The sequence below is a fragment of the Artemia franciscana genome, chromosome 8 (genome assembly GCF_032884065.1).
Source record: "Artemia franciscana chromosome 8, ASM3288406v1, whole genome shotgun sequence".
NCBI lineage: Eukaryota > Metazoa > Arthropoda > Branchiopoda > Anostraca > Artemiidae > Artemia > Artemia franciscana.
The window spans coordinates 27,940,434-27,967,735 of record NC_088870.1 but is presented as its reverse complement, the minus strand read 5'-3'; the positions used below and the strand labels follow the sequence as shown (position 1 = coordinate 27,967,735).

Genomic DNA, 27,302 nt, shown 5'->3' with positions numbered 1-27,302 from the left:
AGTTTTTGTTTCGTTTTATGATGATAATGCTAACTAAATTTTTCCGTGTAAATTCAAAATTCGTGCAATTTTATGGTGGTTGCCATCCAGAATTTCGGCTTTAACTATTTGCCTCATTGAGGAAGGTGCCTTTGCTCTCTATAGTTCATGTTATAAGCTTTCCTCTTGAAAAGCTTCAAACAACCTCATCCAATATCTATCAAGATATTTTTGTTTGTTATAAGGAATGATAACCATGTGCATACTTTTTTTTTTATTTGGGATGAAAAAAAAAATGGATTTTTAAACACATTTTGATTTTATATCCTAATGTATTGACCGTATTCTACAATGCAGGAAAATATTATTTTGCTCCTGCTGCACACCAGAGAAAAAGGGCTCCAGGTTTGGGCTTTTTAAATTCCATTAATCTACGTATTATCTTTCAATGTAACAGCAAAAAAGGAATGAAAAACTTGATGCACATCCCTTTCCTCTCCTCCCGTGACGGCCTCGACTTGCTTTGAAATGGTTTAAAACTATTGAACCACAAAACATATGCTGAGTTTATTATTTAGCTGATCAAGATGGTGAATGCCAAGAAGATGTTTGTAAGAAGACACTTATTAGGCTTGGGTGAACTGTCAAGAATTCAATCGCTGTTGTCATTGAGTATATACAGAACAGTCACGCCTTATTCAGAAATCGCAAAATAAGATAAATTCTTTGGCTCTATGGTTATAAATTCTAATATGTAAAATCCATATAAACGTAATAGTGGAGACAAATTCAATTCTGTTAAGTTTTCACTGCTTGAAGTTTGTGTTTCTTGGAGTATTTCATTTTATGCTCAACATTTTGATATACTGGTCTATCGCAATAATTAATTTCATTTAATAATTTCAATTTATTTTTTTCAGAAAATTTTGGATGAGCTTTGTCCTCTCGACTCATCTCGAGTGCGTAGACGTCTATGCGTTATGCTTGTTGCAGAAGAAGAAGATGAAGATGCTCAAGAATCCCTTCGTAAATACGCAAAAGTGTATAGAGGACCTGGAAAGGACAGGGTGGGGTTTGTCTATGTTTCGAAGAAAGGACAGCAAGCATTTGTGCAAGCGTTAATTGAAGCTGGTAAACATCACTATCCTTAGCTAGTACTGAGCTATTTTATATATTATGGCTCTTTATTGCCAGCAGAAAAAACGGTATGCACAATAATAAAGATCAAAAAAGGTAAATAATACGACATTGGACTTTATAGTCCCTGCCGGCGGTTTCTGATCTTTATTTCATGATGCTTTAGCAAGTAAGTGGAATGACAGGATTGAGACCAGCCATCCTGAGCTTTCGCACACCCTTCCTGTTTATCTTCCTCATATTTCTCTAGACAACCATTTAGAAATAGGTTGACTCTGACTGGGCTGGCAGAGCCGCGCCACTGACCCCCGTTCTAAACGAAATAACCAGCGACACCAAGACTCGAACCCTTGTCCTCACAGGCAAAAAATTGTAAATCTAGTGTGCTAACCACTCGGCTAGGATGTAACAGTAACCAATAACTTTGGCTAGAGATAAAAAGTTGTTCGTTTATTCCACAGTCGAAAGTGAAACTAAAAGTTACATTATAGGTTCTGAGCCAGGACCATAAGAAACTTTGGAAATAAAAATTCATCTTTCTGTAATCTAAATTATCAGTTGAAAAAACAATTAGTACAAAACGTCAATACATTCAATTCGTGATGGAGCTGGGCTGTATTATTATATACTGACAAGCGATCAGGAGTCATCTCGTACTACGTTGTATTCTATTTCCACACCATACTTGTTTAATTTGTTATTTGTTACCTCAAATGTCGTGTCGGAAATTTCCATTGATGAACTAGTGCACGCTGACAGTGTTCATTTGTTGGTTATTGGTTCAGGCGCTGCCAAAACAAGCCCAAAACCTAAGCCAAGCCACCAAGTTGGTGTAAAAACTGACAAGAATAAAGTGCAGGGTATTAAGACAACCAACTAAATATAAGATATTGCCTATCTACAACCAATCAAACTATCTACCACTAGCCAGTCATAATTTTTAAAAATTAACGATTTTCAAAACAATCTACTCTAGTTTTCATGTATTACACCCGTTTTTTTGTTGTTTTGACGAGCTTATCAATTCATGCTTTCAAATAGTTTATACGTACGCACATATCTACAGCCATTAAAGCAAGCAATATAGAATTAAAATACACCCCTCGTAGTTATGCTTAAACTAGTCAGATGTTTTTAACTTCTCATACATTACCTAGTTCAGTATCTAAATTATGATACGACGGTCACCTCAAATACAGATGTCATTATAAGCGCACATAACTTAAACTTTTGAGAAGACCAGAAGTTTCTTTACCATGTCTGTTATACATGCATTTCTGCAAAGAGGGAGGAGTACAAACATTCGTCTAAACAGCAATAATACGAGTGAATACTTGCAATTTGTGATTCTTAAAATAACTACATTTAGGCCCAAATATCCATGTTTAGGATGGTTTAATGTTTTATTTAAAAAAAAAGAATTTCAGAGACGTACATGAGTGGTTGGGGTCCTAAGTGTTTTAGTCCTAAGTGTTTTAGTGACTTAAGTAACCCATTATTTTCTAAATGATAGAAGCTTTTTTATAGATTTAATTCTGGAGTTATCTCCAGATTCTGATGCTAAATAGATTACGTTGCTTTATTATAGCTTTCACTAGTCTATTGTACTCTTTGTTCAGAATTGTTAAAACTTTACACGTTCTTATTTCTTGATTTACAAACTGTATATAAATCAGTGTGCTTGTATTTCAACATCTACATGTTATTTTCTCTGCGAAATCGGTTTGATGACGTATGTAATAGGTGGGAGTGTATTTGCAGTAAACGTTTTGTGAGCTGCTCCCCCTCTTTGGAGATATTGCTCGATGACGTTGGTAAGTTAGTCGTTGTAATCATGCCCATGCATTTTAAATGATGAACGTTTTTTTTTTCACGATAGATGGCTTCTGGAGTTTGTAATCTTTTTAGTTGGAATGCTCCATGTTTTCTATTTTGAATTTTAGATGAGAGCATGGTGAAGAATCCAGATCGTCGACTCGTGATCATTTGGAGACGTAACCTATCATCTGTCAGTTTTCTATGGATTCCTGGTACATGGAAAAGAGATGAAGAAAGTGAAAATGATGGATTTGCAGAGGATATTTTACCTCCTTGGAATTCGAGCCAGTATGAACTCACTGCTGCATTAAAGCGACTTTTCTCGGATGATGGTAATTTACCAAACGAAACTACGATGAAGGTAAAGATTTAATTTTAGGTCCTACATAAGATTGGGTCTGTTTTAATTGCTCTGTAAGCTTTGTTAGTTAAATTTTAGCATTTGTATTTCGCTTTGCAAGACTTAGAGTTTTAAATTTGCTGCACCCACGGTATATCAGGCAATGCTATTCTGAAGTGGTACTTTTGACTGATCCTGGGGTTATATTGCTGATCCTTAAGGGTAATGCACGTTGTTGATGCATCCATAGCAAAAGCTTGGCTAAAACACCAATCTCGTCAAATCTTGGCGCATCATTGTATGTGGAAAATACGAGAAAAAAAAACTTAGTAATTCCATATTGAACTTTCAAGTGACTTTTTAAAAGTCTTTCTGGGTCATCAGACTAGACAACCATCTTCTAGTCACATAAAAGTAAATTTGTTTTTGCAATATAATCAATTCTTTTACGCTTATTCTTCTTGAAACAGCAAAGAAACCGCAGAAATTGTTTTTGGCTGATTTATATATATATATATATATATATATATATATATATATAGATATATATAGATATATATATATATATATATATATATATATTAGGCTGTCCTTGTTGTTGTAGTATCTGTGGATGTGCATGTCTACTATCTCAATGTAAAAATTTTACAAAATATGGTTTTAGTCATAAAAATTAATTTCTACATTTTAGGAGAGGAAAATCCCCATATTTGGGTTTTGTATTGTTTAAGTTCTGAGTGTGGGCCTATATTAACAAAAAAGAACTTCCTTAAAGCTGCATCATACAGGAATTTGCTCAAAAATTAGGCAGACTGCATTATGCCTGAAAAAATGGCCAGGCTCTTTTTCTTATTGAAAAAAGAGAGTTAAGTTTATATTCTAAAAGCAGATTAGTGCTAAATTTTAAGGATATTTCAGCATTACTGAAGGATATGTGCTGGGTAGAGAATTTAGAGTGGCGAAACCCTATATAGGCCAGTGTATTCTCCTGATGAGCCCTTATGTTGGGTGTTGCCTCTGAATTATTTGTCTATATTATTTCTTTTATTGTTTGGTAAATGACGACTTATACTTATTGACGACATGACTGCCTGTCCGTGGATTATTCTTTATGGTTGATTGTGTGTGGCTATGCTGTTTGACCTATGTGATTGTATGGATGAGTAGGGTTAATGCCTCATTCAAGTGCTGGTCTATATTAGTCACTAATTTAGGAAAACAGTCTTCCTTTTCTCCTTCTGTCTCTCTTTTTTTATTTTTTTATTTTTTTTTTTTTTTTGTGCTGTTGCATTGGTGATTTCTCTTTTCATGATATATATATATATATATATATATATATATATATATATATATATATATATATATACATATATATATATATATATATATATATATATATATATATATATATATATATATATATATATATATATATATATATATATGTATATATATATATATATATATATATATATATATATATACATATATATATATATATATATATATATATATATATATATATATATATATATATATATATATATATATATATATATATATATATATATATATATATATATATATATATATATATATATATATATATATATATGTATATATAACAAATTGTCCTGTTGCTCTATGGCTAGGTTTTTCTGCCTGAAGAAAGACCCTGTGCATCTTTTCTGAACTGTAGAGGCACGCCCTACTGCTCCTCATTTCTCATATTTCCCTTTTTATTAATGATTCTCTGTGTCTGTAAATTGTATGTACATTTAGTGTGTATTTCATGCCCCATGCATTTTTTTCTGCTTTTAAGGTCTTTCTCATGGTTTGCTAAATATTTGATCTTTGCTCTCCTTTAGCAACTTTTCTTGCTCTATGCACTACGCTATATTGAGGTAAGCTCATTCATTCAAAGGATGGCAGCTGTTTTTGAATTTTGGCTTTTTTTTAAATGGTATATATATATATATATATATATATATATATATATATATATATATATATGTATATATATATATATATATATATATATATATATATATATATATATATATATATATATATATATATATATATATATATATATATATATATATATATATATATATATGCTGTTTGACCTATGTCATTGTATGGATGAGTAGGGTTAAGGCCTCATTCAAGTGCTGGTCTATATTAATCACTAATTTAGGAAAACAGTCTTCCTTTTCTCCTTCTGTCTCTCTTTTTTTTTCTTTTTTTTGTGTTTGTGCTGTTGCATTGGTGATTTCTCTTTTCATAATATTATTCCAGGCTGGATCCAGTGCTGGTGGAGAAAATTTTTTTAGTTTTCTCCCCGACAGACCTTTACCCTGGTCCAGGTTTTTAACCTGATATTGTTAATTATTGGTGAGATGGCACTTATGCAAATTTCATGTTCTTTCATGTTTTTGTTTATGTATTTATTGACCTATTGACCTTGGCATGTTTTTTGGACTTTGATTGTTGGATTTTGATTTGGATGTTGGTTTGTTTTGGATTTATTTTCAATAACTTTTTATGCAACAAAACACAAATATTAGCCTCGGAACTCGGAACGATTTTTTGAAAGTTAGTAAGTGTAAAAGTCGTTGTTTTCTTTGCCAAGATCATTTTGTCCCACGGACTTCTGTTAAGAGTACATTGTATAATAAAAATTTTGCATGCAAGTTACGTGGTAATGCTAATTGTAGAACAACCAATGTAATTTACCTATTAGAATGTAATAAATGCTGCCTACAATATGTGGGGGAAACAACTAATAATATATATAAAAGATTTTCTGGACATAAGACAACAGTTAATAATGAAAAAACTAATAACTATCTAGTTCAACATTGTAATAATGGTAAATGTTCCATATTAGATATAACTGTCACAATTTTAGAAAATTTAGAATTAGAAAATTTAAATAAAGAAGAGAAGAATAATAGACTACGTAAACAGGAGGATTTCTGGATCCATACTTTTGGTACAGCTTATCCTTTTGGGCTAAATGATCGTGTAGCAAAATATGGTGACATGTCTCATGTTGTTATTAAATGTATTGATGGTTTTATGGACCATCCTTCTTTTACTTGTCCTACTAAACGTAAAAAACGATCGAGAGGACATAGGAAAAATAATAGAAAAAATGAATTAGATGTACATATGCTTTCTATAGATCTATGCCAGCTACTTGAATCTAGGGGTATGATTTCTGTAATAAAATGTCTAAATAATTTATCCAAGAGGAATTTAATCAAACTTTTCTGGATTGTTGAGAATAATACAGCTCTTGATTATAATTTTAAAGTAATATGTGATACAATTTGCATTCTAACTAAAACGAAATTTATTTTAAAAAAGAAAAAGTTCGATAAGATTAGTAATAAGGATAACAGATTATATTTACCTATTAATTTTACTTGTAAGCAGATTGAAGACATTAATTTACCAGAAATTTTAAATCAGCGGCATGTGAAACAGGCCCTTCCTAGTAATCTGAATTATAATGATAGTCCAGTTTTAACTTATAAATTTTCAAAAACTATTGGGCAAATTATTTTTAATTATAATTTAATACTAAAAAGACTAGATAGTGATATAAATTGGAAACCGGTTTGTAATTGTAAGCAACTTGGCCCATTTGTAAATCCTACTTACAAACATGTTATAACAGGGGACTTGTCAATAATAAAGTAAGATGATCTTCAAATTATAATGAATAAAGGGGCTAATTTCCGTCTTTCTCATCATCTGAAACCATCGAGTGTTCTTGATGGCTTGGAAAATGATTTTGATTTATTTATTGATAAGTGGTGCAAGAAAGAGAATAAAAATAAAGAGAATTTTCAAAGTTGGAAGAATTTAATTATTAGTAGAATAAGAAATAAAATACATTCTAACTTAAAAAATAGTAACACTAAATCATTATTTTATAATGCGAAGATTAAACAAGCAATTGCTAATCTAAAGAATGAATTTGTAATTGTGCCAATTGATAAAGCTAATAATAATTTTGCCATAATTTGTCAGAAGCTGTATTGTGATATCTTAAAAAGGGAGTTATGCACAACTAATGTTTACGAAAAGGTAAATATAGAGGATAAGAATATAATTGAAAAGACTGAAGAAATACTTTTTAAAAATTTTAATATTAAAATAAATGACAATGATAAAAAGTTCCCTTTCCTATATTGGACTGTAAAATTTCATAAGAATCCCCCTAAACCACGGTTTATTGCTGGAGCAGCTAAATGTCCAACCCGCATTGCTGCTACTGACCTTTCTTTATTATTTTAAAGGAAATTGTAAATAAACTTAAAACCTATTGTTCTGGTATTAAAAAAATTTTCGAATTTTAATCCATATTGGAGTGTTAATAATTCACTGCAGGTGATAGATTCTTTAACAATGGTTTCAGCTAAAAGAATTGAGTCTTTCGATTTTGCGACAATGTATACTAATTTATCACTTAATGTAGTGTTTGATAATTTAAAAACTGTTATCAAGAAATCTTTCCTCTTATCTAGTAAAAGGTTCTTAAAAATAGACATTTATAATTAAAAAGCTGTATGGACAAATTGCTTTAATACTACAGTTAACTTGAGATGTTACAGCTTGGATATGATTTTTGAGTTATTGGAATTTGTTTTATACAATACTTATATAAGATTTGGGGGTGATTTGTACAAGCAAATTGTGGGAATTCCCATGGGGGGGAATGCCAGCCCATTTATAGCTGACTTGTTTTTAAGTCAACTAGAATATAAATATATGATGGATAAGAATAATCCAATTAATTTAAAACATGCTTTGTCAAATAATAAAAGATATTTAGATGATATTTTGGTCTTAAATTGTAAGGATTTCATTGATATTTCTAAAAATATATATCCATTAGAGCTTATTCTTGAGCCTAGTCATGGCGCTGGTCATGAAGATCATTTCTTAGATTTAAATATTAATATTTGTGATAATAATAAATTAAGTTTTAAAATGTATAATAAAACGGATGATTTTGATTTTGAAGTGATTAGTTTCCCATTCCCTGAAAGTAATATACACTCACATATCACATATTCAGCGTTTTTCTCACAGTTACTTCGTTATGCAAGGATTTGTAGTAATTATATTGATTTTAAAAATAGATGTAAAATCTTAAGCCAAAAATTGATATCTAGAGGTTTTTCTGCAAATAAGTTAACTTGGCAATTTAAAAAATTTAGTTTTCATTATAACGAACTTTTAAATAAATATCAAAAGAATTATCTAGAAATACTTAAAGAAATTTTCAACTAATTTCGGAGGTTCGAGAAATGTTGTCGCAGCGCCATTTATTTTGAATTGTGTTTCTAATTGAGCGGATTTTCTTAAAAATTAGCCACATGGTAAAGATGAATTCTATAATTGTTTAGTTCATTCAGGTTTTTTGCAATGTGTTAATATTTGTGATTTGGTAAAATTTATAATATTTAGTTTACCTGTTGTTGATAAAGGGAGGGATATATTAACAGGATAAGCTTGTTTTGGTTTTACTTGGTTGTTTTACATTTGCTGTTTTTTTTTCTTTCATAGGCATATATTTTGGGGGTGATACCTGACGCGGGGATGCCATGGATATTCTGTGGTAGCCACAACACTGTGCTGGGTAGAGAATTTAGAGTGGCGAAACCCTATATAGGCCAGTGTATTCTCCTGATGAGCCCTTATGTTGGGTGTTGCCTCTTAATTATTTGTCTATATTATTTTTTCTATTGTTTGGTAAATGACGACTTATACTTATTGACGACATGACTGCCTGTCCATGGATTATTCTTTATGGTTGATTGTGTGTGGCTATGCTGTTTGACCTATGTGATTGTATGGATGAGTAGGGTTAAGGCCTCATTCAAGTGCTGGTCTATATTAATCACTAATTTAGGAAAACAGTCTTCCTTTTCTCCTTCTGTCTCTCTTTTTTTTTCTTTTTTTTGTGTTTGTGCTGTTGCATTGGTGATTTCTCTTTTCATGATATATATATATATATATATATATATATATATATATATATATATATATATATATATATATATATATATATATATATATAGATTCAGAGAAGAGTCATAACCATCAAGCATAATTCAGTTTTGATAAAAGCCGAAAAGAACAAGTTTTTGGTAAATCAGAAAGTCGTCATGGTAATTTTTAAGTTTTTTGCCTCGGCCCCTACATGTTTGTAAGGTATGAACGATTGTGAAGGTAGTTCTTTAGGCTAACGTGTATTAACGTAAAAAACAGAAGAATATGCAATATCGATTAAACCGAAAGTGAGCAAAAATTGCCGCACATCAATTGTAGGTTATTGCCAATCTGAGCCTCTTGCTAATCCGACTAGGATATAATTAGAAAAACTGATTTTCTATGTTGCTCAAGATGGGGGGCTGGGATTCTCCTTCGGCCATAGTGATTCTAACGGCGTAGCTTCCATTTTGATAAATAATTTTTTTTTTGGTTTCAGGCAATTTTTTTTTTAATTCTCACAAATTTGCCTTCGCAACGAATTTTTGCCATGAAGATTAATTGGAATAATAGTTACCATTCCTGACTCAGCGTCAAATCGCGATTCTTCTTCATTTGACGTTTGTTTCTAAAACTTGTAAAGAAAAGAAATCAAAACATATTTTCAAATTTTGGCTACTATGGGCTAGTGTCCGTTCTTTATTCCATTCCCCTCAAAGGGAAACCATGATTCGTCCTCTTCTTAAAACATTGGAACTGGACATATGTAAACGTACTTTTTAATGCTTGTTGGGAGCCAATCCCACATTTGATTGTTATAATGTTAATGTTTCAAGTTCCAATGACAGAGAAACAGGTATTTAAAAATCCAAATGCACAGAAACTAAGAGTAGTCTTGCTGATGCACCCCATGCCTTTTGAAGGCCATAACATAATTTGGACTTTGCTGAAAACAATTTATCCAAAACAATCCTATATTTATTGACTTTTCCTTATGAAAACAAGTTTTTTGTTTTTGTTTCTCATATCACAAAAAAATCACCATCATAACTAATTTTGCTGAAAAAGCAAATGAATGCGGTTTGTCAGTTAAATATGTATACTGATATCCATTCCTAAATGTCTTAAAATTTTGGATTTTTTAAAATTAAAAAAAGAGAAAACATTTAAAGTGTATTTTGTTTCCATTAAATTGCTAATTATGTCCTGGTCCGTAGAAGGCATGGGGGTGTAAGCCCTACTCCTCGTAGTTTCTGCTTGTTTTGAGTTTGAATTGGTTATATATCGTTTTTTTTTTCGTTGTGAGCTTCATTTATTTATTGATGGTCGTTTATGCTAGTTTTACCCCCGAAAAATTATTTGACAGTATTCTTGCTCATCCTTAGTGTAACATAGCTCTTTACTTTTCTTTGATTTTTTTTATGGAAAATATTTTTTCAAATTAATTTCTACTTGTTTTAATTGAAATAGTCTTTTTGATTGATTAAATAAAGAATATTTTAAATCTTTTCGGTTTTTCTCCTTAAGAATCCGGATTTTGAATTTTTTGTATACATGTTGGACGAAATTTTAAAACAATTCGTAACAATATTTGTTCTATAGTGCTTTGTTTTGACGGGCACGGGGGAAAATATTCAGATCTTTATGTTGAAAATCTGCAGGGCTGAAAATCTGCATGATTTTTGGGGCTTTCCAGCATAACATCCCTAGGTGCTACTAGCTTTTTACGCCTTTTTTACACTTTGGATGCACACAGTATCTTTTGATTTAGCTTTACACAGCGTCATATTTCCCTGAAAAATAAAACTTAATAACCAATACAATTCCTAAGACATTGTATGTATGCTACTTTGACAACCTGGATGCACTTCAACCCTTTTGATTTAGTTCGATAGCAGTAGTAAAAGTAGTAATATTAGTAGCCCTGAAAGTTTCAACTTAATACCCTCAGCTGCTCTTATTATATTACTAATACTTATTATAATTTTAATTATAACTTAAAATAATTTTTAAAGAAGCAAAGATTCCATAGCCTCTTTTTCTCCTTCTAAAAAAAAAAAAGTAAAAAAAATCCAGATCGGAAACACTTTAGCACTGGAGAATTACGTTGTGTCTGGGATTTGCAAAAAATTAAACAGCAAACCCTCGCATGGAAAATATCTTCTCAAAAGACACTCCCCAACAATATTTCACCCGTCTCAGTCTGTTTTTTTATTCGTTCCTAGTTTGCTCCCCCCCGCCTCCACTGGTTACTTTACCTCCTGATATGAAAAAATATTTCACCCGCCTCGGTCGGTTTCTTTACTCGTTCCTAGCTTGCCCCCCCTCCACTTGTTACTTTATCTCCAGATATGAAATTCTTTGTCCCCTTCACAAAAAATAGACAAAATATTCCGCCAGTTTTCCTTTTTTTTTAGTACTAGCGTTACCCAAGTTTTGTGTTTTGTTCTTTTGTTTTGTCCCCCCCCTTGTTTTGCATGTTCCTTTAATTTTTCTTCAAAGATGTACATTATCAAAGTCTTTTAGTTTTACCTGTTTATTTCCTTTTTAACTTAATCCGACAGTGCATTTTAATTACTTTGACTAAGAAATGATTTTTCATTATGTTATTGTTGTTTTGGTATTGTTTGCCAGTTTTTACGTTTTCTTTTTTTCAATGATTTTTTTTTGTTCTAATTGTTTTTTATGACTTTGAAATTTGAATTCGACCCTTTGGGCTAGTGTTGTAACTGGTAAAATTGGTCGCGTTAAAATTGGGTATTTTACGTATTTTACCGTAATTTTACAGATCCCCATAAAATTGGTATTTTAAGTAATTTACGCATTTTGCTTAATCTCTGTATTTTACCTATTTTAACGGTATTTTACGTTTTTCACTGGTATTTTACATATTTTATTGAGATATTTTATGACGGCTTACAATTTAAGAACGCAAAAGCGCGAAGAGGCTAGCAGAAAAAGGATTGAACAAGATTTTGTTTTATGTGTAGCTGTGTTTCCCGGTTTAAAAGGCGGTCTGGCTGACTAAGGTCTTTTATTATCAGAACGATAAAGTATATTATAGTACCGGTAATTGTGTTGCAAGAGTAGCACTATGGTTTTGTCGGTTTTTTTTTTTTTTTTTTTTTTTTTTTTTTTTTTTTTTCGTTCCTAGCACCCTGATGTCAGCTTATTCCTAGTAAGTGGTAAGGATTTAACCTCTTTGGTGTTGAATATATGCGGCAGTTACCCGGCCCCAAAGCCAATATATCTTCTTTGAGTGTTTAATAGAAAAATTTACAGAAACAAAAAAGTGGGGACCGAAAGGGCTGCAATTTATTGTTTACCCATTTCTGTTCGTGATTTCAGCTGAGTTTATCATTCGGTTTTTCGCACTTGGGATTGCGGTAGAGAAATGGTATCGGATGCTCCTCTTAAACTTTAAAAGTTCTCTCATTGCTAAAGAAATTGGAGTTTATTCTTTGCTCCTTTCTAAGTGATGACGTTAGAAACTTGACCTGCGGCAAAAAAGTTAACTTCTGAACTAAGACAGATAGATTTTTTTTTTCTACGGCAGTTGATAGCTCTTGATGAGCCGATCAAAGTATGTATCATCCATTTTTAATAAAAAATTTTCTTCATGAGAGATACCAGTTTGTAAGTTTAAAGGGTGGACAACTTCAGTAGTAAGGTACACACTGAAACCAAAAATAGGCCGATACCGATTGTGAGACATAGGGGAGTTTTAAACAACAGTCGGCTGTTAGCTCATAATCATCTTCGGCAATGAGGGGTTCGCAACTTTTGCTAGTTGGTCATATTATTTTTTTCCGGTGTATTTAAAGGTAATACCAATTTGGTTCAAGTGGTAAGACATGTAGGGGACTTGTAAGTAATAATCGGCTGCTGGGCTACAATCATCTTCAGCGATGAGGGTTTCGCAACTTTCGATAGTTGCAATGAGGGGTTTGCAACTTTTGCAATGAGTTGGTATACCTAGTATTTATGTTAATATCCTTGCAGATTAACAACTTCAGCATTTAATCGAAGCGAGGAAAAAACCCCAAAGTGTTGCTCTCGCAACACTTTAAGCTATGAAACCAAACAAAAGTTGCGGCAGCACCTCACGTTACCCATGCGACGTAGTTCTAGTTATAATTTTAAAATGGTGAAATATTAGCTAAAATAAAATTACATCGTTTTTCTGAAGTGTTAAAGATTGAAAGGGTTACAAACAGGATTACAGCTATAAGACCAATTGACCATTTCCTTTTAAGCATCACCAACTTTTAATGAAATTTATTAATGATTCTGATTTTCCTGGGATTAAAAAGGCTAATGCCCCTTCATCTAGTTTATCAATTTAATTGACTGTCTAGTTTATCCCTCTAGTAATCTTGTGCCTACGGTAATACCTCAGCACTAGCATTATTTGGGAGTAAAATCATATTATTCATTTTTTTTCTATATTTAAACCTAAATAAATGTTACCCTAACAACCTTGAACATTTGAATAGCCGTGTTCAGCCACATTCCTCATATAATATATATGATATGTTTATTTATTTATAAAAGTACTGAATACAATTAAAAATGAGGTTTCTAGCACTTGCATGACCTTGATTAACTAAGCACTGGATCATAAGAGCGGAACATTCAATCACTTCACAGTCATTAAGACTGTCTTCAACAGGATTTGCTTGTAAATCTAGCTCCTCTCTTTCAGAATTAGATTCTGATTCAAGTGACCGTGCCTGTTTCAACCCCCCCCCCAAAAAAAAAAACAACAACAAAATTCTTGGATGCCTAAGGATTATATATCAATTTCTACCTCCACCCTCCTATCGTCTCTCCCTTAGAGCTAATTCTGTAATTATCTGGTGATTATTCCAAAACAACTGCTGAAAAGCAAGGGCCATTAAACTAGAATAACAATTTCTTTTAGACACTTTAGCCAGTAACAACTGATTCGATAGCAATTGATTGAAAAGCAGGCCAGTATCAACGTCAGAGTCAGTATGTCTATCTATTATTGTAGCAAGTCCACCTGAGAGGTGCCCTTGTTTTCTGGGCCTTTTTGTTTATACAAAGTGGAGCACATGTTAAGGCCATTATATCGAGTAGTTTCGTATTATTAGCAGAGAGAAAATGTTCCTGTATCCATATGATTTCTTTAGTAAGGCAAAGTTATTCTACCACGGCGACTTTTGCACTGAAATTAACATTCAGGTTCCATGGCACGACGCGCCTTTTAGTATAGGACTCAACCATTTTGAACAGATTAGTTTTTCGGCTTCAAAGTCTTGTTCAACGGGCAGTTAGCATGGTAGCACGTTTGTTTGGGGCTTTGAAAGTTCAATCAGCGGATCGGGTTCTGAAACGGGCTTTCATTCGTCGCAATGTGGTAATTTTGAGCGCAATTGCCACATTTCTTGGCATTTTTATACTGTGTTGACATATGGCTGATTTCATGACAATTGAAGCAACGTTTCGGAAGATAAAAATATTCTTGGATTCTCAAGTGTTCAAAGTCAATTTTAATCGGCATTTTTGCGGCAGTATCAAAGAACATCTCTACTTGGAAAACACAGCTTTAAGGCGCGTATTTCCCTCATTTTTCAGATTTCTTACAACTGGCTATTAATTTTTGTACATCCTCCGCACTAAGAGACTCGGGATTAACTATACCGACGTATGAGGGCGTATTGACGTATGCGCCAATTTACTTGCAGTAGCCTTCTGCGTAACGGATACCTACCATCTATTTTTTTATGGCACTTGGTATTAACCGTTTATTCGATATTAGTCGTTTATTCGAAAAAAATAGAAAAATTGAAGTATTTTTAACTTACGAACGGTTGATCAGATCTTAATGAAACTTGATGTTTGGAAGGATATCGTGTCTCAGAGCTGTTATTTTAAACCCCGACCGAATCTGGTGACGTTGGGGGGAGTTAGGAGGGGGAAACCTAAAATCTTGGAAAACACTTAGAGTGGAGGGATCGGGATGAAACTTGGTGGGAAAAATCAGCACAAGTCCTAGATACATGATTGACATAACCGGAACGGATCTGCTCTCTTTGGGGTATCTGGGGGGGGGGTTAATTCTGAAAAATTAGAAAAAATGACGTATTTTTAACTTACGAACGGTTTATCGGGTCTCAATTAAATTTGATATATAGAAGTATATCGTGTTTCAGAGCTCTTATTTTAAATCCCGACTGGATCTGGTGACATTGGGGGGGAGGAGTTGGGAGGGGGAAACCGAAAATCTTGGAAAACACTTAGAGTGGAGGGATCGGGATGAAACTTGGTAGGAAAAATAAGCACGAGTGCTAAATACATGATTAACATAACCAGAATGGATTTGCTCTCTTTGGTGTAGTTGGGGGCGGGGGTTAATTGTGAAAAATTAGAAAAAATGAGGTATTTTTAACTTACAAACGGGTGATCGGATCTCAATGAAATTTGATATTTAGAAGGATATCGTGTCTCAAAAGTCTTATTTTAAATCACGACTGGATCTGGTGAAATTTGGGGGAGTTTGGGGTGGAAGAACCTAAAATAATGGAAAACGCTTAGATTGAAGGGATCGGGATGAAACTTGGTGGAAAAAATAAGCAGAAGTCTTATATACGTGATTTACATAATTGGAACGGATCCGCTCTATTGGGGGGGGGGGGTTAATTCTGAAAAATTAGAAAAAATTACTTATTTTAACTTACGAAGGAGAGATCGCATCTTCATGAAACTTCATATTTAGAAGGACCTCGTAACTCAGATCTCTTATTTTAAATCTTTAACGGATCCAGCGTCATTGGGGGGGCAGTTGGAGGGACCGGAAATCTTATAAAATACTTAACGCGGAGAGATCAGGTTGAAACTGGATGGGAAGAATAAAAACCTGTCTAAGATACGTGACTGACATAATCGGACCGGATCTGCTCTCTTTGGTGGAGTTGGGAGGGGGGGGGGTAATTTTGAAAATTGAGGTATTTTTAACTTACGAAAGGGTGACCAGATCTTAATGAAACTTGATATTTAGAAGGATATTGTGCTTTAAAGCTCTAATTTTAAATTCTGACCTGATGCTGTGACGAGGGGGAAACCGGAATTCTTGGAAAACGTGAAAATTGGGGTATTTTTATCTTACGAATAGGTGATCAGATCTTAATGAAATTTGATATTTAGAAGGAATTCATGTCTCGGAGCTCTTATTTCAAATCCCGAACATATCTTTTGACATTGGGGGGAGTTGGAGGGGGAAATCTTGAAAAACACTTGGAGTGGAGGAATCGGGATGAAGCTTGGTAGATAGAATAAGCAAATGTCCTTGATACGTGATTGATGTAACCAAACTGGATTCGCTCTCTTTGGGGGAGCTGGGGGGTTGGGTTCAGTGATTTGGCGAGTTTGGTGCTTCTGGACGTGCTAGGACGATGAAAATTCGTGGGCGTGTCGGGGACATGCACAAATTGACTTGATAAAGCCGTTTTTGCCAGATTCGACCATCAGGGGGGCTAAAGGGAGAGGAAAAATTCGGTATTTATAACTTACGAGTGGGTGATCGGATCTTAATGAATTTGGATATTTAGAAGGACATCGTGACTCACAGCTCTTATTTTAAATCTTGACCGGCATTAAGCCTCTGATTTTCCTTTTAAATCAATCTATGGATTCTTAGAATTTTGTTAGAGCTCATACCATATGAGCCCTTAGCTCTTCTTGCCTTGTCACAAGTGCCATACGAGCTCTTAGCTCTTGCCTTGTCTGAGCTTAACCTTAGAAATATCAAGGGATTTACCACACGCAATTCTGTAAACGCTTTGTGCTCCAATGGGGTTTTCAGTGACGGAGGGTTTGTAACCACTACAGAGCTAGACAGCTTTGTGGGGGAATTAAATTTGGTTGGGAAACTGGTTTGATTGAAAAATATAAGCACGCCTTTATTGAGCCGTTTCATGAGCCTTCAAAACGCTGACACAAATCATTTACTTTAGTTGTTACGCATGTACCTATTTCTTCTCCACATTCAGGGACCTCGGTAAGCTAAAAATTACGAAAGCAGGTAGTTGACGCTTTTCTTTAGACGATTTGGATTTTTTTTACGATATCCAAGGTATCGTCTTCATTCTTAAATGCTTTACGGAAAGGGTCACAGATTTTAGTAGGATCAATTCTTTCGTACTCGGTATACTATCTCTGGAGAAAAACTCTGCAGCGCGGTTAATAATCGGTTGATGTTTTATTGCGGCTAGCATTGCTCTCGAAACAAAATTAAACACCGCATTCCAAACGATGTTTTCTATGTCCATATTTTATATTCATTTAGTCACGACTGTGTATCCAAAAATCAGTCTTTGCAAAAATGTAATTAATTCAAACCAACAGGTACCTCAGACCATCAAGAAAGTGAAAATGAAATATAATTCGATGGTTTAGATGTTGACAACATGAAAAGTAGTTCAGCACCCTTGCTTAAGTTGCTTTATTTGTTTAAATTTCAGGAACTGGTCGATGAGAATGCCGCTGGACTATTGCAACGGATTTACAATCGAATATTAATACTATTGGAATCGATCAAAGATAGAATACGAAAGGAAGACCTCTTGGCCGCTGTTTCTGTCATTGCTACAATCGTTTTTATCATGGCTGTTGCATATGTCATGGCATATCTGGTGTAAGTGTTATTATTTATCAGAATGTGTTTACTGAGTCCGCACTTAGTAAGAAAATGATGTGGCCTCCATGTCCTCCCCCCTCTGGCTACTTTATATAGATGGGACGGTCGTAGAACCTTGGGAGAGGGCTCATTCAATTGGAAATCAGAAGTTCTTGCGCCCCTTTCAAGAAAAGTGATTGGATTAAAGTAGAAATGCAATTTTTCATAGAAAACCATATTATTTTTTTTTTTTTAGCACAGATCTTTAAAGAGGGTCAAAATGCCGGGAAGTGAAAACCCTTAAGATAGCCAATGGAGTTCTTGTGGTCTAGAATCCTCACTAGGGGGCTTAGAGCCCATCTTGCATTTTTTCTTTAATACAAATATCTATAAATTATGTCATGGCGTCAGAATAATATGACAAGAGCCAATCACGGGGTTGTGCCTTCCCTGGTACTGCAAGTGAATATACGACGTCATCATAGGTCAAGTGTCATCGAGCGCAGGATATTAATGAATTACGTAACTTAACTATTAACTCTACTTTTTATGACACAGCAGCCAACAGTTAGTTCGACATCCTACTATTGTCGAAGCCTATTGATACTAAGAAAAGAAGAACACACACATCTTCAAACGCAGGAACAAAAACAGAAAAAGATAAGGGAAAGAAAGAGCTGAGGAATGCAACAACAAAGACAGGGACGAACACAGGATCGAATACTGGAAGAGACACTTTGGCTCGCATCAAAATGATGCGAGCTGAAGAAACTGATGATGACGTACAAACATCAGAGAATATTGAGACTAAAACATTTTCGTGGAATAAAAATATCAGAGGAAACTAAGGCTTAAGCTTATTTGACAGTCTAATTGTTCTTTACTAGGTTACAGCTACGAAAAACCGGAAGTTTTTTGTATGATTTAGAAAAAGGTATAAAGAAGACTCTAAAGTATATTAACAATATGACTAAAGAGCTGGCTATTAATGCAAGATGTTATTATTAGTAAGTTGACTTTATAGACTAATCAGGGACAATAGAGATTGTAACGGGGAAAAACACAAATTACCAAATACAAGAAGGTATACTGTATCTTGTGCTCTAACAAAGCCATACGTTACTTCATAAAAGGAACTCCTTGAAATATGTAAACGTTTACGTTTAATCGGAATGGTCTCTTTTGGGGGCATATCGATGAAGGATAAGAGTAGGATTTTTCTTTTATTGGAGGATCTCATGTCATCAGTAGGCTTATATTATTTGTAAAGGTTTTAGCTTTTTGAGAAATGCAAGTTTTGATTTTTCTAAAGAAAGTTTGAACTTATTTGTCTTATTGTTTAGTATCCTTCTTTATTTGTATCGGCGAAAGGAATTTAAAACCTCCAATACGGAACACTTTCTGTTTGTTATAAGCTTCAATTGCCACGTTTTACTCTTATTTGAAAAATCTTGTTTTTTTTGCTTAAAAAACAAGTAAAACTCGGTTTGCCGATTCATACATCCCTTGTAATCTGAACATCCTTTTAATATGAAATGACCGATTTCCACCAAACCATTCCCATGAACGATTTTCCGTGTCTAAATTAAAGTCCGTGTCTAAATTTAATCCCATGGCTAATGACTAACTGTCACTAATTATGCCAAAGTTCTTTAACCATGCTTTAGCATAAAAAGAAAGGAAGAGAGAGAAAAAAAGGAACAAAATTAGCATATCTGCTAATTAGTATTCGGCTTGCTACAACCCTCTTTTTTGTAGTCTTAGAAAGTCTAATGCGCAGGATAACAAGTTGTTGGTGTTTCCAAGGCAGCTTTTTGTATATCTTTTGATTATTCGTTCAAAATTTTATCATAAACGAATGTAGGTAATGATCAGTTACCCTAAATCTATTTTTCTTGCTTGTTTTCTGTTACCAGGGTGGACCAGCTTTGTAAAAAATAGATAGAGTTCATTATTTTTAATTGAAGCTTTGAAAGCTATTGAACTTTAATTTTAAAAATCATTTCTAATATTTTTATAATAATTAAAAAATATTTATGGTTCTGAAATATTGGGTAAAGTAAGAAGACACTGAGGAATTTGACAAAACGAAAAAAAAGTCAAAGTCCTCGTCAGCAGTTTTATTGAAGGATTTGTGATTGTTGTTAGTTTAGACTTGTTTAGAAAACTGGCTGGATTTGGTCGTTATAACTTGATTGAATTGTTTTTTACCGTTCAGGAAATAAGCTTATAGTGCTATTGAAATTGTATTTGCGTTCGCCAAACGTTTCTGTGAAAAAAGTAAACATTAAGAATTAGAAGCGGTTACAAGCATAAATTTGCGTAGCAAGTGCAAAAAGTAAAACTACGAGTCTGAGAAAATTGGCCTGATTTTCGAAAATAGTTGGAAGCGCTAGCAAAATGTCAAAGAATCTTACTGAAAATCACATCATCACATTCAGAATATTGGGGAACCCTATTTTAGAGATTTCAAGGTCTTATCTAAAAAAATATGGAATTTTGTATTTTTTTGCCGGAAGAATGGTCACGTATGCATTTTTTTTCTCCAGGGCTGACCGTATCAAACCAGTGGTCTTAAAAGATTGGGAAGAAGACTCATTCAAACGGTAATTAAAAAATATTAGTGCCCTGTTTAAGTAACCAAAAGGGTTGAAGAGTAATTGGCCCCCCTCCAACCTCCATTTTCTCCAAAGACATCTGATCAAAATGGTGAGACAGCCATTCTGTTCAGCACAGTTGAAAGGTCAAATAACTATGCCTCTGGGGATGAAATGACCCCTCACGGTCCCTAGGAAAAGGGGTGTTAGTTGTGAAATTTTCCTATTGTTTACATACAATATTTGTCATTGGGAAATATACCGACATTTTTCAAGGGAATATTTTGTGGTGTTATACTTTTCAAGGAGAATTATACATGGGGAGGAAAGTTTCCGCAGGGAAAATCTTAGACGGAGGAATTCGGCCAGAATTCATGCACGATTGTTTTTTTTTTATTTGTCCCACTTCCTCTTTGATTGCTCAACTTTAGGTGTGGAGATGCTGCGGGGAATTGTTCGGGAGAAATATTCTTAGGGAAGGGAATTGTTTGGGGGATTTTTCCGTGGGGGATGGGAATTCTGCAAGAAAAATTATCCATGGGCAAATTTTTGCAGGTCAGACTTTTCATTACGGGAGGGGGGAGGTCTTGATTTTCGTGGGAAATATTCCACGGGGGGGGGGAGGCATTTCAGTTATGATTAAATAACGACCAGACATTGCATAAAAAACAAGTTTTTATTCAAATGAAAGTGAGGAGAATTCTTCAAGGGGGATTCACAGGACATTTTCTGGGGGAATTTTTAACAAGGATGGAATTGTCTGTGGGGATTTTACAAGGGAGGATTTCCCCATGGAGAAATTTTTTGTGGGTGGAATTCTTTACCGAGGGGGGGAGGATGGGGATATCCCGGCATTATTTGAAAAAACAAAAGTAATCAAATAAAAAACAAGTTTTTTTCAGCTGAAAGTAAGGACTAACATTAAAAATATCGAAAAAAACTATTCCGCATATGAAGAGGCGGCCCCCTCCTTAATCCTTAGCTCTCCACGCTGAAGTTTTACTTTTTGTCCCAATTTTTCAAGAATGACTCCTGAAATATATATTCTATAGTGAAAAAAGAAATCACCAATGCAACAGCACAAACACAGAAACAAACACACACCACAAAACCAAACACAAAAAATGTAAACTATAAAAAATAATAAATATTAAATAATAATATATAATAATATATATATATAAAATATAATAAATAACGAATAATAAATAATAATAATAAAAACAAGAAGGAGAAAGGAATACTGTTTTCATACTTTAGTAATTAATATAGATAAGTACTTGAACGAGGCCTTAACCCTACTCATCCATCCAATTACATAGGTCAAACAGCATTACCATACACAATCAACCGCAAAGAATAGTCCATGGACAGACAGTCGTGTCGTAAGTAAGTATAAGTCGTCATATACCGGATATTTAAAACTATAAATTAAACAAATAATTCAAAAGCGACAACCCAACACAAGAGCTCGTCAGGAGAATACACACTTGCCTGTAGGGTTTTGGCGCTTTAAATTCTTTACCCAGTCAAAGTGGCGCGCCTACTATAAGCTCCCTATGGTATCCCCGTGCCAGGCATCATCCCCGAAATATATGCTTATTAAAAAACAAACACAAAACAACCAAATAGCTCCCGGACTAACTTGTCCTACCTTGGTTTTGACCCTCATGTATTTATGTTAAACTGAATGATCCTGCATATCCACCTTGTGTATTAAGACTGAACATTTGTAAAAATTTTACAATGTTATTAAATTTTCTCCATATTATTTTCGATCCGCTCATGGTAATCAACGGTAAACGACCCTTATCGATAGAAACCGAAACTCTCAAAAACAAGCCTTGGATAACGAAATACACATCGAAAGACAAATATACGAATTCATCCAACAGTCTATTGGTAACGAAATGTAAGTGAAAGCGATGTGGTTCAATAGTAACCAGGACTCTAAGAAACAGAGTCTTGAGAACAATGGATACATCAAAAGAATCAAATTTTGATGCTTATTCTAAATATATAAAATTCATCAAGTTTAATATTACTCATACAAAGTTACGACCATGAGAAAATTTGCCTAATTTTTGAAAAAGGGGAGAAGCACCCTCGGAAAATCGAATGATTTTAATGAGAATCGTACCATTAGATTCAGCATGTCGGAGCACCTTACTGTAGAGTTTTAAAGTTCTTATATGCACAAATGTGGAATTTTGTATTTTTGCCAGAAGCAAGATCACGAATGCGTGTTTTTTTTCATGGTTGATCGGATCGAACCAGTTATTATATAAGATCGATAGGGGGTTCATTTGGTCGCAAATCAAAAGTTCTAATGCCTTTTTTAAGCGACCAAAAATGTTGGACGGCAGCCAGCCCCCTCCCTGCTTCGGGAGTGAAAGGTCTGACATATTTACATGTTTTTTTATTAGACAAATTTTCCTTTCAAGTATTTAAAAAAGGCAATTGTTTTTTTTGCTATCTAATATGCTTCCAGATATGTAGCGGTTAAACTGTTTTATATAATAATTTATGTTTGTTTTAAGTTCTAATGTCGTTCTTTATGTTCATTTGAGTTTTTTTTTTTAGTATTTAATTTCTATTAAGATGTATCTATGAAGCCACCATCTTACGCGAGTTATCTGCGTAATACGGAGTTTTTACCCTTGTAGTTGCCCACTTTGTGCCCTCCAATGGACATTTTTCTTTTTTTCAAACTTTACGATTAAAATGGGTACCTAGAATTGTAATCCAATTCCTTGTGGTGTTGAGGGCACCCGAAGGAATATCGAATAAGTCCTTCTAAAATTTCCTACGACTATCTGTTCTGTACAAAGAGACAAGTGAAAAAAAAATGTATGAGACAATGTTTCTTGATTGAGTCAACGCATCTACACTGATTAAAATTTAATCTTAGTCTAATCAAGGGTCATTTATCTTCCTTTTCTCCCTTTCCCGTTTGTTGGTTAGGAAATACTGTTACCTTTCAGGACTACAATAAATTAAATAATTAATCAAAACTAAAAAAGAAAGAAAGGCCATAGTAAATTATTATTTGCTGATATTATTTATTGTAAGTCAGAGCTTAGTTCTTTCACTTTCAGAAAGCTTTCCTGCTGGTTTTTGGAATAGACTTCCTATTGAATCTTGGAGGACTTTTAAGCCTCCATCGTTTTGCTTTGCTGTCATTTTCTTGTGTGGGTTCCAACTGATAGCTTTCATAAACAAGTGGAACAGTTAGAAAAAGATTTGAGTACGCTTCAACTAATTTTATAAAAGCCTTGGAAGAACTCTTTTTTCTTCTTGGCTTTGATAATCCAGCAGGCAAATTACCTGAATCCAAGTACCTGAAAACATTTAAAAAAATGGATCGTTGGAAAGTCAGCTTAATAAAAGATATATATTAAGATAGGTATTAAAAGTGATAGTTTATTTAGTGTCATCAATAAAACTGTTTCTTGAAATTATATTACATATACTAGTAAAAGATTATTTAGTAATGAAAAAATCTAAATCTGAAACATAAACATGCTGATCTTTGTTGGGATTTGTATTTTTGTCTAATATTTCCCTCCCTAACCTGCCCCCTTTTTTGTATTTGCCATTTCACGGAGTTTTGTTTAAAACAGCCAACCGAGCAAGTTTAAAAAAAAATAAAACAAAAATTAAAGTAGTCACACGTATAAGATGATTAGTGGGTTTATACTGTATTTAACTTTTATTAATTAAACCGAATTTAATTGTTAAATTTATTGTAGAACAAAATTATAATTATTTCCAGCAAATTTATTACCTTCAACAGTCCAATTTCATACAGTCCTTTATATTGTAGTGTTTCGTTGTTTATTTTTATGTTTGTTTCGGTAAATGGTCTCATGCTCCATACTCTTTTTCTTTTTATGTTTTTTGTTTTAGCACATCCTTGCAAGCTCCGCTTTTGTTGTGCTATTATATAAAAATGATTATTTTCAGTAAAATTGTTCTACTACTACTAGTACTTCCTAGATAGAAGCCACATCAATTAATTCTGTCTCTACACTTTATTTAAACTATAATATTAAAGCACTTCATTGACTGTTAACTTTGAACGTTCGTTGAAATATTCATTGAAATAAGAATTAAAACAAAACTTGCAAAATAAACTCAGGACGGCAAATAATGAATAATTGTGCTTGAAGCCAGGTTAGAAAAGCTATTAATAACATGTACTTAAGTACATTCTGCTCTGTCAAATATATAAGTAAGTACTAAACAATCCTTGTTATTTTTTAACCTAGTGGCTACTACATTAATATCGAATCAGTATTGTTTCTCATTTTTGGATTTTCTCCGTTTTTTTGTGGTCTTAATTAATCTGGCTTCTGATCGGGAAGAAACTCTGCATAATAGTCTATGTTAACATGTCTTCTTCTTTTTCTAATACTTTGGTCGAAGGACTTCACTTGTCCGTTACGACCTCTTCTTCCCGTTGGAGAACAGGCCCGACAAAATGTTTTCATCACGAGGTTCCAATTCCAGAATTTGTATGAGGGTATATCCTTCTATGTCATCTTCTCCTCCCTTCTGTTTGGTTTGTGGGAAGTGCGAGTACTTGAGCTACCTGTCCCCAGCAGTTTAAGGCATGGAGGCCGGCTGGTACCAATACGGCTCTTCCTACTCACTCTCGCTCTCTTCTGAACAGCAGATCTACATTAATAAGCCAGCTTATTTTCATTGACTTTTTCAGGTGAAAATGTAATGGAGTCACAAGGTAACTTTAATATCCTTTAGAAACTCCAAAATCTCAGAGAAAATCAGAGTTGTAGAACTCTTTGATAACTGATCTTTAAAGTGTAGTGCTGCTACAGTAGTTTGTTTGTTTGCTATTGAGATATAATTCCAGGTTTTCTTTCTTTTTTTTTGCAGAAGCCTAGAAGAGGAGACTATCCAAGCTAAAAGATCTAAAGCTACATCGCCGTCTTCAAATAGCTGTGCTAGCACTGCGAGCACTGCAACACTACAGCTAAAGATGCATGAATTGCGTGGAGAAACATATAATGGGATGGTTCGGCTACTGAAACCGGGCTGTAGAACTATTGTTCTATTGCTTGATAAAGAAACTAAAGCAAAAATTCTACCTGTGTTTCATCGAATTGTTTGGCCATATAGAAAGTAAGCTCTATTAAATTTCTTTTGTACAAACCATATCTTTAATTTTGCTTCGTTTAACATATTGGGTGGCAGTACTCTCAGTGCTTTCACCCACTGATTAGATGTTCGTATTATAATCAATTTCTTGCACCTTCTAAAATTAAAACAGTTTGGCTTTTGATCCTCGGAAATGCTTCTCGCATGGTAGTAAACAAGTACGACTTACGAACAATAGGGAAATTTTCTCAAGACAGTGGAAATCAGTTCAGTGAATATTTTGGCCCTATGTCCAAGAGCTGTTGAACATTTTCTATCTAATTTACCTATTCTCTGTTTTAATTAAAGTTGTATCCCACGAAATGTTGTCCCCACCCTGGAAACACTCCTTCGCACATGTCGTATCAAGGATGTGCACATGGGTTCTTCAAACCCTCTCTAAATCTCAAACTTATTGTGACTATCCCTATGCCCTATGATTTCTACTATTTTAATATGTTTTTAAACCCTCCCCATTTCAAAGTTGAGTGATGAATTTTCATCAGAGATTTAAATTCACGTTGGCATATCTTTATATAAAAGATGAACTGATGTTTACATCAAGTTAGTTTTTTTGTAAATCATTTCGTTTTTTATATAAGCCATCAATCTAGCATACTGTGAACATTAAAATCATTTCATATAAATATATGCCATTTTCCATCAATAATTTTTTCCGAAATCACTGTTTCAAAGTAGCCATTTCAAAACTTGCGAGTTACATTTAACTTTCTTTTGGAAGCTGATTCACGTTACATTTACCTTTATTTCATGTACTATCAACATCAATAATCCTCAACTCCTATTTTTTGATGAAACATTATCTCACAATTTGTATGAAGATGTGCCATTTTGCATCAACACGTATGTCTGAAATCGGTGTTTCAAAGTAGCAATATCGGAATTTGCAAGTAATATTTTACATACTTTTGCAAGCTGGTACATTGCACATATACCTCCATTTTGTGTTTCAAATTATACTGTGAATTAGTGTTTAAACCATGCTGTAGATTAGACATTTTTTCCTCCCTTTTCTCTCTTTTCCCTGAAAAAGGGGTATTTCTGTATGGGTGATTTCGAGAGATTTCGAAGATATTGTTAAGCAAATTTTCTGAACACTTTGGTGCCAAATACTTTTCTATTTCTCAAATGTTGAGGATTGACCTTTTTTCGTAGTTCTACTTGATTACTTTACTAATATTGCTAAGGCTATTAAGGTAAAACTTTCAGAGAATGATTAGGGCGATGTTGAATTGAAAGGTTCAGGGCAGTTTCTTGAATGTTTCAACTTACTACTCTCTGCCGTTTCTGAGATATTGATAATACGCCCTTTTAGGAACCGGCACGCATATAACGTGTTTCGATTTTGTTCAACATCCCCCTAAATATTCCCTGAATTTATCGTCTGAATTCCCGTAGTTTCAGTAGTATTAGTATTAGTATACAGATAGTGCCTTTTAAATAGTTGAATATCCCCATCAACATACCCTGTAAGTTTCAAATTAAGACTCTAAACCGTTCCCAAGATATTAGTGATGTACCTTTTGACAACCTTCATGCACTTAGTGCGTTTTGATTTAGTTCAACTCCCCCTAGAACATTTCCTGAGATTCTTACT

At 33.7% G+C, this 27,302-nt stretch overlaps 1 protein-coding gene across 3 annotated transcripts in view; it reads left to right on the top strand.

Annotated features, from left to right (window-relative positions):
• LOC136030237 (dnaJ homolog subfamily C member 16-like) overlaps positions 1 to 27,302 on the top strand; it is a 95,493-nt gene that overhangs the window by 38,038 nt on the left and 30,153 nt on the right. For all 3 annotated transcript variants that reach the window (XM_065709062.1, XM_065709063.1, XM_065709061.1), the window contains exons 7-10: positions 900 to 1,110; positions 3,060 to 3,295; positions 17,773 to 17,945; positions 25,424 to 25,669. In XM_065709062.1, the coding sequence (XP_065565134.1) occupies positions 900 to 1,110; positions 3,060 to 3,295; positions 17,773 to 17,945; positions 25,424 to 25,669 (866 nt within the window). The remainder of the gene's footprint in view (positions 1 to 899; positions 1,111 to 3,059; positions 3,296 to 17,772; positions 17,946 to 25,423; positions 25,670 to 27,302) is intronic.